The sequence below is a fragment of the Cetorhinus maximus genome, chromosome 12 (genome assembly GCF_964194155.1).
Source record: "Cetorhinus maximus chromosome 12, sCetMax3.hap1.1, whole genome shotgun sequence".
NCBI classification, from domain to species: Eukaryota; Metazoa; Chordata; class Chondrichthyes; order Lamniformes; family Cetorhinidae; genus Cetorhinus; species Cetorhinus maximus.
Genome location: NC_135890.1, coordinates 109,567,741 through 109,582,068, shown reverse-complemented (window position 1 = coordinate 109,582,068; position 14,328 = coordinate 109,567,741). Strand labels below are relative to the sequence as shown.

Below are 14,328 nucleotides of genomic sequence, written 5' to 3'. Positions count from 1 at the left end.
GCAAAGTGTGTCATCACCTGTAAAGAGAAACGATAGATGAACATTTTGGGTGTAAGATCGTCCCTGATTCTGAGTAAGGACCTTTCACTCAATTTTCCTGTTTTGCAGGTGCTGGCTGACTACTGTATATTTCCAGCATTTTCTCTTTATTTAATACACTGAGCAATGTTGCATACTTTCAGATCCATACTGCTGTGTGTGCATTTTTTTTTTAAAGTTCAGTTTTTTTAATATGCCTTTTGGATGACATTACGGAGAACGCAGATGTTTTGAGTTCAAGATCATCAATGTTCTATCAGTTCAACAATCCTTGGAGTGATTTGTGAATGACAGCCAGCTGTTACCCTCTGTCAAATTATCTACATTCCTGCCAAACCATTTCCCTGTGCCTGACTGCCATCAAACTCCCTGCCATTTTTAATGATTTTGCTGAAATGAGTTCGTGGTCGCAAACTCTAAAATGCGATAATTTTAAAACCATAATACATTTTATGGTTTGATTTTTTTTCCTCCCCTTTATTTCTGGGTATGGCTCCATTGGTGCCAGTTGTCATGCACTGCATCACCCAAGTGAGCATCTCTGTGCAGTCCAATTTAATGTGGAGAATCACAGTCATGTCTAAACTTGGCACCACCTGGCATTCCAACACATGCAGGATTCCTGTATAATTAATGGAAACTGTGGCTGCCTGTTTTATTTTTTCAATCCCTGCACACCGAAGGGAGCTGCAGTCAATTGTGGTTCTGTTCTGTAATTATTTAAATTTTTGACTGTTCAACCCGAACCTATTCTGTTGCAGACACTACAACAGCAAGAGTGTAAGCTTCTCTACAGTCGAAAGGAAGGACAGCGGTCAGAAAACAAAAACAAGAATCGCTACAAGAATATCCTGCCCTGTAAGTATAGACTGACTTAATCCATCATGTAGTGCTTTCTTCCCCTACCACTTGTGTTTGTTGCATTGGTGACTTATCTTGTGACTACTGACTTTGTCTACCATAGACTAGTTGCCAGTCCTAAACCAGCTGGTTTTCAGTAGTAAACTGCCTTGCTCAAAATTCCTTTTTTGCTAGTTATCTTTGCGGCTAACAGTTTGATTATTAGGCTTTTCAGGACACAGCAGATGTGAGTGAGGGGTTGTTAGCTGCATTCCCTGAGTATGCCTTGCCTAGAAGAATACTGATTCCTTTTTAATTCTCTCAGAAGAGGAAATTGCCTAATAAGCATTTACAACATTCATTGTATTAAGTAGTTTGACACCTAATAGCAATGATTTCTTCCTTCTAGTTGATCACACTCGAGTAGTCCTACATGATGGAGATGTGAATGAATCTGGTTCTGATTACATCAATGCCAACTTCATTACGGTAACTATTTAGTGTGATATATAGCTCAACATAGAATTTACGTGGAACATTAAAATTAAATAAAAAGCTTGAAGGGCAGGTAGACCATCATTGGGCTGAAGGGAGATACTTTTTTTTTACATCAGTGTTTATAAATGGTGGAAGTGAGAATGTGGGCATAGTAAAGGAAGAGGTGGGGGTGTTGTTATAGTTCACTGGAAAAAGATTTGGTTTGAGAAAAATGTAGAAATCAGTAGATAAGTCACTGAGTCCTAATGATGATGTATTTGCATTTTCAAAAGGTGTTCAATATAATTTTTTCTTTTTTATCCATTCATGGGATTTGGGTGTCACTGACAAGGCCAGCATTCATTGGCCAACCTAATTGCCATTGAGAAGGTGGTGGTGAGCTTGAAATGCTGCGGTCTGTGTGGTGAAGGTACTCTGAAGTGCTTTTAGGTAGGAAATTCCAGGATTTTGACTGAGTGATGAAGGAATGGTGATATATTTTCAAGTCAGCATGGTGTGTGGCTTGGTGGGGAACTGCAGCTGGTGATGTTTCTGTGTGCCTGCTGCCTTGTCCTTCTAGGGTTTGGAGGTTGCAGATCTTGGAGGTGCTGTCAAAAAATCCTTAGAAAGTTTTTCTAGTGCATTTTGTAGATGGTAGACATTGCAGCCAAGGTGCATCAGTGATGGAGGGGGTGAATGTTTATGGTGATGGATGGGAAGCAGGTTGCTTTGTCCTGGTTGATGATCTTGAGTGTTACTGAAGCTGCAGTCATCCAGGCAAGTGGCAAGTATTACATCAAACACCTTAGTTACACCTTGTAATTGGTAGAAAGCCTTTGGGGAGTCAGGAGGTGACTCACTCACCACAGATTACTGAACCTCTGGCCTGTCATTGTAGCTACTTTATTTATGTGGATGATCCGGTTAAGTTTCTGGTCAGTAGTGATCTCCAAGATGTTAATGGTGAGGGATTTGTTGATGGTAATGCCAGTGTATGTCAAGGGGAGGTGGTTAGACCCACTTGCGGTGGCCATTGCCTGACACTTGTGTGGCTCAAGTGTTACTTGCCACTTATCAGTTTAGCCTGAATGTTCTCTAGGTCTTGCTGTATATGGACACAGGCTGTTTCTTTGTCTGAGAAATTGTGAATGGTGCTGAACACTGTGCAATCAACAGCAAACAATCCCACTCCTGACCTTCTGATGGAGGGAAGGCCATTGATGAAGCAGCTGAAGATGGTTGGGCCTAGGACACTACCCTGAGGAATTCCTGCAGTGATGTTTTGGAGCTGAGATGATTGACCTCCAACAACCACAGCCACCTTGCTTTGTGTTAGGTATGATGTTACGATTCCAGTCAGTAGAGAGTTGGACCCCACCACCCCCAATTCCTATTGACTTCAATTTTATTAAGGATCCTTGATGCCACACGCTGTCAAATGCTGCCTTAATGTGAAGAGCAATTGTTAATGTCTCATGAGGCTTGTTAGAAAAATTCAGATATTTGGTGTATGAAGAAATATAGCAGCATAGATAGAATAATGGCCAATGGTGAAGTAACAGAGTTAAGATCAATGCCTGTTTACATTGAAGATGGGTTGCAATGATGTACGCCAAGGGCCATTGGTGGCCCACTTTAGTTTTCCATTATACAACAGCAAATTTAAATTCTAGCACCGCTAACTTAGAAAAATATCTCAAAACACTTCATAGAGGTGCAAGAAAATGGTTGATGAGCCAAAGCGGGAGAGATGGAGGGGTGGCCAGAAGGATAGATTTTGAGAGAAATGGAGAGGCGTTTAAGGATGGCATGCCAGGGTATGGGGCTATATCGCTGACAATGAGGCAAAGGGAGTTTTTTAATGGAGGGGTCATGTGGGGAGTTATTGTGGGGAGAAAGATCCCATGGCACTGGTATCCTGGCCAGATGTTTCCCTGAACCAACACTACAACAATCGATTCACTATTTATCTCATTGGCTGTTTGTTGTGTAAAAATTCACATTTGTTTACCTAAATGACTGCACTTCCTAAGGGTATAAGGAACTACAGTATATAAATGAGAGCACTTTAAAGTGTACTTTAAACATTAATCCTCTTCTATGCAAACATGACAATTGTAGTTGCATCTTAATGCATGTAAAATATTAAATATATTAGTTATAAGATCTTTTTCCCATTGGAATGAATTTTTACAGCAATCAATTAATGTAAAAATTCTCACTCCCCTGTTGCTTTACTTGGGCATAGATCTGCATTGTCAGAAAGTTTTTGAAGCAAGATTGCTGCCTCCTCAGGTGGAGGTGCACAACATAGAATAGAAACCCATTAAACAAAATCTTAATTTTGTAACTGATCTTCAAAAATAATAGAATCTTGCTGGTGACTCTTGCCCTTTAATCAAACAGAGCTGTAAATCAGGACTGACTCGTTAATACATCGTATTCATCTGTTTAACTCAGCATGACATTGAAAGCAATCGAACCACCACAAAGACAAAGAAGAGCTACATTGCTACGCAGGGCTGTCTGCAGAACACGGTGAATGACTTCTGGAGGATGGTTTTTCAAGAAAACTCGAGTGTAATTGTCATGACTACAAAAGAAGTGGAACGAGGAAAAGTAAGTCTTAAATGAACCCAAGAATGATTTTTTTATAATTGTAGAGATTGACTTTGGGACCAGATCAGTGGTGAGGATTTGGGGACATGATAATCACCATTTGATGTATGTTCTCTCCTGGCGGGGCAGATAATCTGTTTTAAGTGCCACTTGAACTGTCTCTACATTAGCTGCTGCATTTTTCATATCTATTATATTGATTCTCTTACCACTTTTCTCTCCTGAAGGCATTGACTCAGCTAGCTCGAGTAAGGGGTTATCAGTCATCCTCTGGTACTGTGGTGAATATTAACAATTTGGGAGGTGGCTGGGTGTAGGGTAATTGCAGGTAGAACATGTAATAAAAAAAAAATTGCAGCCAACCTTGAATTTATCTTAATCAGCCTCTACATAATTTCAAGCAAAACGTACCACATACCAATCTTGCTGGCTGAGCTAAAGTAGTTTGCAGTGCAAAATGACTTTGTAAGTGCATCTGCTAGAAGACTCCCATCTAAAAGCTCATCAAGTCCCTTTAATTAATCTTTAAGAAGCGCAATATATCTCATGGATTATTTACACCTATTGCTTGTTTATGACATTAGATTGCAGATAATTTGTTGACCAATTTTTCCCACTGGAACCTAGTTTCTTTCCAGTGGAATCCAAGATGGCGACTCCATTTTGCGTGAATGAAGTTGGGTATATGCTCAATTAATGGATGGTTCTGTATGTCCAATGTGTAGGAACTCTGAGCCCCATGCCTCTTTCCTCCTCCAACTCCCAGTAATCAAGGAAGATTTGAAGCAGGAAAGTTCACGCTAAGACCCATTTTGTAAAATAAATGGTTCAAATGTATCCTGATGTGTATAGTTCCAATGTGTCTCCTCTGTATCGAGTATCTGTGGAGAAATTTGATAATGAAGATTTAAAACATCTGATGGAAAGCTTCAGTCCTTCCTTAACCCCTGTGTGGGAATTATATCTCTGGCTCACCAATATGGAACTGTATATAGGAGTCAGGAATGCACTTGTAACATGAAGTTATCCCAACTCTCCTCAGATTCTTAAACTGGCCTGGTACATAAGAACAAAAGAAATATCAAGAAAATGCCAAAAGATCCCTTTTTGATATGAAATCAAGCTGCGTTTTGAAAGTCCCTAATGTTTTTCCCTCTGCTATGATAACCTGGCAAATTATTCAGTAATAAACTGATCCCAGACTATGTGGCATTATGGCTACTGCTGCCATTCAGTACCAATCGATCTCACTTAAGACCAGCAAAGATCTTAATTAATTTATGGATAAATGTTGGTTTTGGGGAAACTTTGGGTCATGGGGTAACTGATGATTTGAAGGGTTTGGGGCGGGGGGGGTGGGTGTGTACACGGGGTGCCCAAATATTTTTCCCGAAGAGTTCAGTGCTATGATCGTTGTCCTGTATCACCTGGGGGTGGGTAAACTACAATTGGCAAAGCTATTTTCATTGATAGAAAAATCAAGTGGCTTGCACGTTGATTCTTTTGAATTGCATTTACAGGAACATGCATTGTTTCTGTGGGTATAACTGTGCTTGTTCAAAATACCTTAAAACCTGTATATTACTTCTAACTAAAGCTGTTGTCCTTGCAGAACACAGTATTGCTGCCTTTTTAATAGGAAATTTGTGAACTCCAAGCATCTACCAATAAATTGTAATACCTTCTTGCATGGTAAAGGTGTCTCCTTATTGGCAGCGAGTGATGGTGATTAATTGACAATACAGCTGCCAGAGAAAAAATCAATTGATGTAAAATTTTTCTCCTCTTTTGAGATTTATTGCCTGGCTCAGTGTTACTTTATAAACATCACTAGATGCAGAATGAAATGGATTTGATACTTAGAATTCTAAATGGTGCAAACAGAACTGAAAGCAACCCAAATCATTTGTTTATATCACCCGAGCTTTTTGCTAATATATATTCAGCTGGTGTCAGTGTCTCCTGTACAGCTGCATTGTTGGTGATGGGAGACGGGGAATAAGGGCAGATCACAGTTTGCTCCCTACAAAATTAATTGAATTCAACTTAAATGTAGAAAATTTGTAATTTTCATGTCTCATTACATACATCTGAACTAGGAGCAGGAGTAGGCCACTCAGCCCTTCAAGCCTGCTCTGCTATTTAATAGGATTATGACTGATCTGATTGTAACCTGCCTACCCCCAATAACCTTTCACCTCCTTGTTAATCAAGAATCTATCTTGCTCTGCCTCAAGAATATTCTGCTTCCACTGCCTTTTGAGGAAGAGAGTTTCAAAGACTCTCAACCCTCAGAGAAAACATTTCTCCTCATCTCGGTTTTAAATGAGCGACCCCTTATTTTTAAACAGTGACCCCTAGTTCTAAATTCTCCCACAAGAGGAAGCATCCTCTCCACATCCATTCTGTCAAGTCCCCTCAGGATCTTAAAGGTTTCGATCAAGTCACCTCATACTCTTCTAAACTCCAGTGGACACATGCTAACCTGTACAACTTTTCCTCAAAAGACAACCTGCCCATTCCCGGTATTAGCCTAGTAAACCACCTCTGAACTGCTAATGCATCTATACCTTTCCTTAAATAAGGAGACCAGTACTAAACACAGTACTCCAGATGTGGTCTCACCAATGCCCTATACAACTGAAGCACAACCTCCCTACTTCTGTCTTCAATTCCCCTTGCAATAAACAATAACATTGGGCAAAATTTTTCCATCGGCGATTTGGGGGCAGGGGCTCGCCGACGGGAAAATGACACGGGATGACGTCGGGAGGAACCCCTGACACCATCCCGCCCCATTTAAATATTCAGGAAGGCGGGCAGACATGGTAGTTAAACCAATTAAAGGCCCTGCCTGTCCAACCTTAAGGCTGGCGGGCAGGCCAAGAGCCCCAGCGGGCTTCTGAAAAAACATGAAACCTCATCCACCGCCGGGATGAGGTTTCATGTCTGTTTTAAAAAAGTTTAATAAAGTTTTTGTGATATTTATTAACATGTCCCATCTCATGTGACATTGTCACATGAGGGGGACGTGTTAATAATTTTTTTATTTTTCTATTTTTAAAGTTTCAAACACTGTCAGCGCTCTCCCTGAGGCAGCACTTAGTCTCATGGAGATGTGTGCTCTTTCGCTCACGTGCGCAAAAGAGCGCACTATGAGAGTTGGGGAATCCCCCCCGCACAGGAAGCGCACAGCACTTCCTGTCGGGAGGTCCGCTGGGCGAGCCTTAATTGACCGGCCACTTAAAATGGCGGCAGGGCCCGTTTCGGCGCCGGCAGCAATCGGCTGCCTGCCTGCCCGCCCATCAAGGGCAAAATTCTGCCCACTCTTTTAGCTTTCCTAATTACTTGCTGTACCTGCATACTAGCCTTTTGTGATTCATGCACTAGAACACTCAGATCCCTCTGAATCTCAGAGCTCTGCAATCTCTCACCATTTAAATAATATGCTTTTTATCCTTCCTGCCAAAATGGGGAATTTCACATTTGCCCACATTATACTCCACTTGCCAGGTCTTTGCCCACTCACTTAACCTATCTATGTCACTTTGTAGCCTCTTTACATCCTCCTCGCAACTTACTTTCCTACCTACATTTGTGTCATCAGCAAATTAACAACCATACCATCTGTCCCTCCCAAGTCATTTATATAAATTGTAAAAAATTGAGGCCCCAGCACTAATCCTTGTGGCACACTACTCGTTACATCTTGCCAACTAGAAAAAGACCCATTTATGGCTACCCTTTGTTTCCTGTTAGTTCGCCAATCTTCTATCCATGCCAATATATTACCCCCTACACCATGAGCTTTTATTTTCTGAAATAACCTTTGATATGGCACGCTATCAAATGCCTAAGTACAGTACATCCACCGGTTCCCTTTTATCCACAGCACATGTGACTCCTTCAAAGAACTCCAATAAATTGGTTAAACATGATTTCCCTTTCACAAAGCCATGTTGACTCTGCCTGATTGCCTTAGACTTTTCTAAGTGCCCTGCTTTAACACCTTTAATAATAGCTTCTAACATTTTCCCTATGATGGATGATAACTGGCCTGTAGTTTCCTGCTTTCTGTTTCACTCGCTTTTTGAATAAATTATGCCACTGAGTCAGAAATGTAGTATGTTCTTTTCCGAAAACACGTTTGAGTTTCTTTGCTCTCTCACACTGTTGTCATTTGGCTTTGCAACAGATCAGCGCATTGCATTTCAGTATAAATCAAGTTTGCATTTCACTGGCATAACCATAACTTAGATAATTCAGCCACTTGCAAATGAACAGGTAGCATGGTTCTAATGGAAGGAAATGAGAAGGAAAACAGCCAATCAAGCGTCAGAAGCTAGAAAACAGCAGTTAATAAAACAAATAGAAAGGCAAAAGAGAACCTGCAAAATCAGTCCAGGTTCCAAAGTAAGTAGCAGAAGGCAGGGAATTAAGATGTTTCTAACACAGAAAATTGTAGAATTCAAAAGCATCGTTAAATTTACCTCGGGTGTCATTGAGACATAAGGTATGAGGAAGAGCTGTTAGGCAGAACATTCAGCCAACTTCACTCTCAAATTCAGGTTTACATTCCGGGCTCAGCCCGTTTTTGTGTCCCTGTGGTACACCTTAGCCTGTACATTTTCACTGCCATAGTCTTTACTTTCCCCTTCAAATGTTTATGTAATTTTTCCTTAAAAGCAGAAGTTCTTTTTTTCTGTGTTTTAATAGTCTCCATGAGCATTTCCATTTGAAGCCTCTGAAGGCTGGGACTTAAGTACTGCTACATGCCAAAGATCTGAAGCAGCAAGATCCCAGAAAGCCCCATTGTCTCTGTCACATGAATGAATTATCCCTTTCTGAATGCAGTGTATCAAAGTATGTATTAACTGATCGATTATAATGCCCATGATGCAGTTAAGGCTGCAGATTTCTCTGACATATTTTTCTGCTTTAAAGACACAACATGTAATTGGACAAGCTAATACATTTGACCTACCATACTGCCTTCTGATTGAAAACTAGATCCAGAAGGATATAAATTCTTCTGACAGCTGCTATCAAAGTTCACCAGATTCTCAGTGCTATTAAAATGGTGAGCTAACTTCTCCTGAGGTCTCAATGCCCTTAATTTTAAAATGCTATGCTTTCCAAGCTGCCATGTACCATCTAGCTCTGTGCTTCCTGACCCTATGCATAATGTGCTGCACTTGTATTATTTCCCATCCCCACCAAGTGCACCACCACTGCAATGCATCTTGTTGGTTATCCTCATACACTGCTGTAGTCTCTTTCTACTCCATACCTTTCTATCAATATCTGTTCTGCATTTCCTGCATCTTCATGCAATGCTGTGCTATACTTGCTGTCTTCTTTCTCCTCCTTTTCCTCTCTCCTGCTGTGCTTTGCTCCAAGTCCATTTTCTTTCTTCTGTTCGTTGCTTCTTGACCTCTTTTCCACTGTGACCCAATCCCAGACTCAGCATAGCCATCTTAAAAGTTACATCTACACCACCTCAGACTACCCATGAACGATCAGCTGAAAGATTACCCAGTCTGAGGATGCTGTATATGTACAGCAGGCCAGTCAACATCTCAGAGAAAAATAGATAATATTTCAGAAGATTCACCTTATCAGGCCCTACCAAACGTTAACCATTAGGTGTTCATTGACTTACGCAATTCCAGAGTTTTTAAATTTAGAAACCTCCAGTACAACTTTGTACTGAAGGTTACCTTTTATTGACATTTTGTTTTGGATTGCTCTGACGCAAGCATGAGAAGCTGAATGACAAACTCTTGTGCTCGATAATTTTATAAGCCTTGTGAATTGCAAGGAGAGGCGTGAAATGTAGGGACTATTTTCTTCACCGACCTTTTGTTTTATTATGCCTCAGTGAGCACCTTGATGTTTTGCTAAATTTAATGTGTTAGAAGTGCATGTTGTTTCCACTGGGGCAGAGAAGATAAAGAGGAGATTTAAAAGATTTAGCATAAGAATTTGGATAGTGAAAAGGAAAAGACTATTTTCTCTGGGAAGTCAATGATGAAAAATTGTTCATTTAAATGCAACACCCAGAGTAAGAAAGGAAATTGGGAGAAATGTCTTTGCACAGAGAGTTGTTGGTGCATGGAATCCTTTGCACCAGGGGGTTATTGATGAAGAGACCGTTGCTTTCAGGGAAAAGTTAGATAAATATTTAAAGGGGTAAGTAAAGACTATGGCAGTAAAAATGCACAGGCTATGGTGTATCACAGGGACGCAAAAATGGGCTAAGCCTTGAATGTAAATCTGAGCTTGAGAGTGAAGTTGGCTGAATGTTCTGCCTAACAGCACAACTCTTCTCAATAACACCTGCTGAGTTTGTACATCCTAATGTTTGAAGTAAACTTCTTTATACTAATGCATCTGTTTCAGAGCAAATGTGTGAAATACTGGCCAGATGAAATGTCCTTGAAGGAATATGGAGGTATGCGTGTCAGGAATGTTCGAGAGTGCCCAGCCCACGATTATATCTTAAGGGAGCTCAAACTTTCTAAAGTAGGACAGGTAAGAGTGGGTGTAGGAACTGCTAAAGGTGGAGGAGGCACATGTGTTTCTCCCCGCCCCCATCCTTGATGTATTAATTTTCATTATTGGAGGGGGCGAGAGTATTTCCCAGTTTCTGATATAAATGTAAATCTCTGTTTTAGGGGAGCACTGAAAGGACTGTGTGGCAATATCATTTCAAAACATGGCCAGATCATGGTGTTCCTAGTGATCCGGGTGGTGTGCTGGATTTTCTGGAAGAAGTAAATATCAAACAGGAGAACATCCCAGAAACGGGGCCAATCGTTGTTCACTGCAGGTACAAGAAAAGATTGGGTTTGGACGAGAGGATTTAACTCAAGTAATGAGTGAATCCTGATATTTTTGACAGTCCTGTCTGAAACGGCACCAATAATCTTATACGGTTACTTTGCTGTGTTTGAAAAGGAATTGATTTAATTGTTACTGATTGATTATCTGTAAGGTACGCCAAACTTCAAGCAAAGACTCCCTCTGGAAATTAGGTCATTTGGTCAGTTACGACACCCTTTTCACCTGTAGTTGGGATGAAATGTCCTTTTTTCTGTTAAATGTAAGCCTTTGACACGAAATAGGGAAATTGCAACTCTGTTCATGATGTGTGTTAGTCCACTCCTCTTTTTGGCACTAAATTGGAAGTGTCTATTGTAGACCCCTCACTAAGGTGACTGATTTAGGAAATTGGTATGCCTCACCTGTTGCCATTGAACAGAATTTGAGGTTTGGCTAGTGGATTGATGGAGTGGAGGAAATCCTGGTCTAAAAGAACTCGAGATGCACCTGATAGAGAAACAATTTGTTGTCCACTCCCTAACACGAGAGATGCTGCAATTAGAAAGCATGTCTCTTCATTGAGACTAATTACTTGAATCTGGGTTTTACTCTATTTTCCCCCCCAACCAAACTCCATTTAAGTGCTCATGAGATACAATCCCACAGGTACAAGTTGTCTTCAGTATCCCATCCTGCCAAGTTGTTGCAATTCACATGGGAGCCTTAACACTGAAGCAACCCTATTTTGCTTTATCATAAGAGCCTATCCTCACTAATTCCATATGTGCCCAATACTGGAGCTCAAATCCTGACGGAAATTTTTTTCTTCTTGTTCGTTTTTTTCACACTCTCCTCACCCACCCCCACCCCAACCCCACCCCAACCCCACTATCTGAGGTCTCTGAAGCCAGGTGGAACACTCCTACTGCCACTCCAGCTAATTCAACGCAAGTCAGAAATCAAATCTTCTTGGCTCTGCCCTGAGGGTTTGGTCTGGTCTGGTTTAAGCTTGTGGATAAGCAATGGTCGAATACAGTGAAAAAATGGCTGTGGAAGACTGCATACCATTGCCGTAGTGTGCAATGCAAAGTTAGATTTTTTTTGTTTGCTTTTTAAAGTGCAGTTCCTGACCTGAAATCTAATTATCTTGTGGCCTTGCTCTCAAAATCCAAAGCAGTACTACTTTTGAAAAATTGTTTTAATGTTGGAAACCTTCCCTGTCAAATGAATAGCTACAACAGTAAACATATTTCTGTATAAAGGAACAACTCACAGTGAATATAAACTTGAGATTTTTTTGTGTTGATCTTTCAACAACTCAGTTGGACCCTTGCTGTAGATTCCACTACCAAGTACTCATTATTTAAGCTTAATGGTGCTGGACTGGCTAGGGGAGAGGCTAAGGGGAGATCTGGGGGTGGTAGTAAACCCAACACATGCCATGTTCAATTATTACAAAGCAGCAATCAACAAAACAAACAATGCTGAGCTGAATTGCCAAATCAGAGTATAAATCTGACGCTGTCATGCTGACCCTCTTTAGCATGCACAAGTCACACATTTTTTAGAGGTGTCAGCTGTGGCTCAGTCCATAGCACCCTCGCCTTTGAATCAGAAGGTTGTGGGTTCATGTCCCACTCCTGGAAACCAAGAACTGTGATTGTACTCAAAAGAGTTGCAATCTGTGACTGTTGATAACTCGAAATAATTTTTTTACTTCAGTTTTGGGCAGTAAAGCACAAGAAAAATATTCAAGCCCTGAAAGTAGTCCAGTAAAGACCGATCTCTTGGACCAAAAATAATCAGAAACGGGTAGGAAAATTTGGACTCTTAAACTTTGAGAGGTGGTTAATGAGGGGGCCTTTCACTTGTGTATAGGATACTAATTGGAATTAACCAGTTAATCCAGAGCACAACTTTAAATTGCACAACTGCAAGACAAGGGAACAGATGTGAAATTTGATAAGGCAAGTTCAAAATTGATAACAGGAAACACTTCTTCACTCAGTGATTAATACCCACATGGTCTTCTGGAAGAATAGCTGGGGCAGAAACTCTGGAATCATTCTAGAGACAAGATAGTATGAGGGAAGATTGTCGGCTGCTGTGGAAGGCTGAGCTGAATGGATAAAATATTTGTTTTTCTTACAATTTATCAGAACACCTTGTTAGATTACTTTGTTATATTTAATGTACAGCTGCTTTTTATTCTTTTATCTATCAAGAGAATGAAACTTTAGTATTACTCACTGCTTTCCTGATTTGAGCCATTTCAAATCATTTATCAATCTTAAAGTGCTTTTATGAAATTGGCCCTCGCACACCTTTCCTTCCATTTCTGTGCTCCTCAATAGAGAGCAATCAGCCTGCTAATCTAACTCAGCTGCTAAGGTGAGTCCAAGTCAGGGTAACTTTGTAAGTCCTAATGGAGCAGACAAGTGCTGAATCACATGCCAGCCTTCAGCCAACTCAAATTGCTCCACATAATATCAAGAAATGGCTGAATGCACTGGATAATGCAAAGGCTGTGGGTCCTAACAACATCCTATCTTTAGGGCTAAAGACTCCAGAACTAACTACACCTCTAGTCAAGCAGTTCCAGTACAGCTACAACACTGGCACCTACCTGACAATGTAGAAGCTTGCCCAAATATGTCCTGTACACCAAAGAAAAAGGGCTGGACAAATCCAGTCTGGTCAATTACTGCTCCATCAGCTTACTTTCAGTCATCAGCAAAGGGATAGCACTGTGGACAGCGCCTTCTATCAAGCAACATTTAAAATAATCTGCTGGCCAGTGTTTAGTTTGGGTTCTGCCAGGATCACTCAGTTCCAGACCTTATTATAGCCTTGGTCGAGACATAAACAAAAGAACTGAACAGCAGAAGTGAGGTGAGAATGACTGCCCTTGATATCAAAGCAGCATTTGACCAAGTATAGCATCAAGGAGCACTAGAAACATTGAAGTCAATGGGGATGAGAGAAAACTCTCCACTGGCTGAAATCATATCTAGCACAAAGGAAGATGATGTGGTTGTTGTAGGCCAATCATCTCAACCCCAGAATATAATTGCAGTATTCCATCCTGACTTGCACCTTGTAAATGGTGGAAAGACTTTGGGGAATCAGGTGGTGAGTCACTCACTGCAGGATTCCCAGTCTCTGACCTGCTCTTGTAGCCAGTGTATGATGCAGCTGCAACGATAGTCAAGAAGCTTGACATCATTCAGGACAAAGCAGCAGTGGCATAGACTAGTAATCCAGAGAACCAGAGTAATGCTCTGGGGACCCGGGTTCGAATCCCAACATGGCGGGATTCAACAAAATATTTGGAATTAAAAGCCTAATGACCATGAAACCGTGTTGATTGTCATAAAAAAACTCATCTGGTTCACTAATGTCCTTTAGTGAAGGAAAACTGCTGTCCTTAACTGGCTCTGGTCTACATGTGACTGCACATGATTGACTCTTACATGCCTTCTGAAATGGCCTAGCAAGCCACTCAGTTGTATCAAACCGCTAAAAACA

The 14,328-nt window shown here is 40.9% G+C and overlaps 1 protein-coding gene across 1 annotated transcript in view; it reads left to right on the top strand.

Annotated features, from left to right (window-relative positions):
• The window catches only part of ptpn11a (protein tyrosine phosphatase non-receptor type 11a), a 56,515-nt gene that overhangs the window by 21,602 nt on the left and 20,585 nt on the right, over positions 1-14,328 (top strand). Inside the window, exons 7-11 of the mRNA XM_078554381.1 lie at positions 801-897; positions 1,289-1,368; positions 3,817-3,975; positions 10,378-10,509; positions 10,653-10,807. Coding sequence (XP_078410507.1) covers positions 801-897; positions 1,289-1,368; positions 3,817-3,975; positions 10,378-10,509; positions 10,653-10,807 — 623 coding nt within the window. The remainder of the gene's footprint in view (positions 1-800; positions 898-1,288; positions 1,369-3,816; positions 3,976-10,377; positions 10,510-10,652; positions 10,808-14,328) is intronic.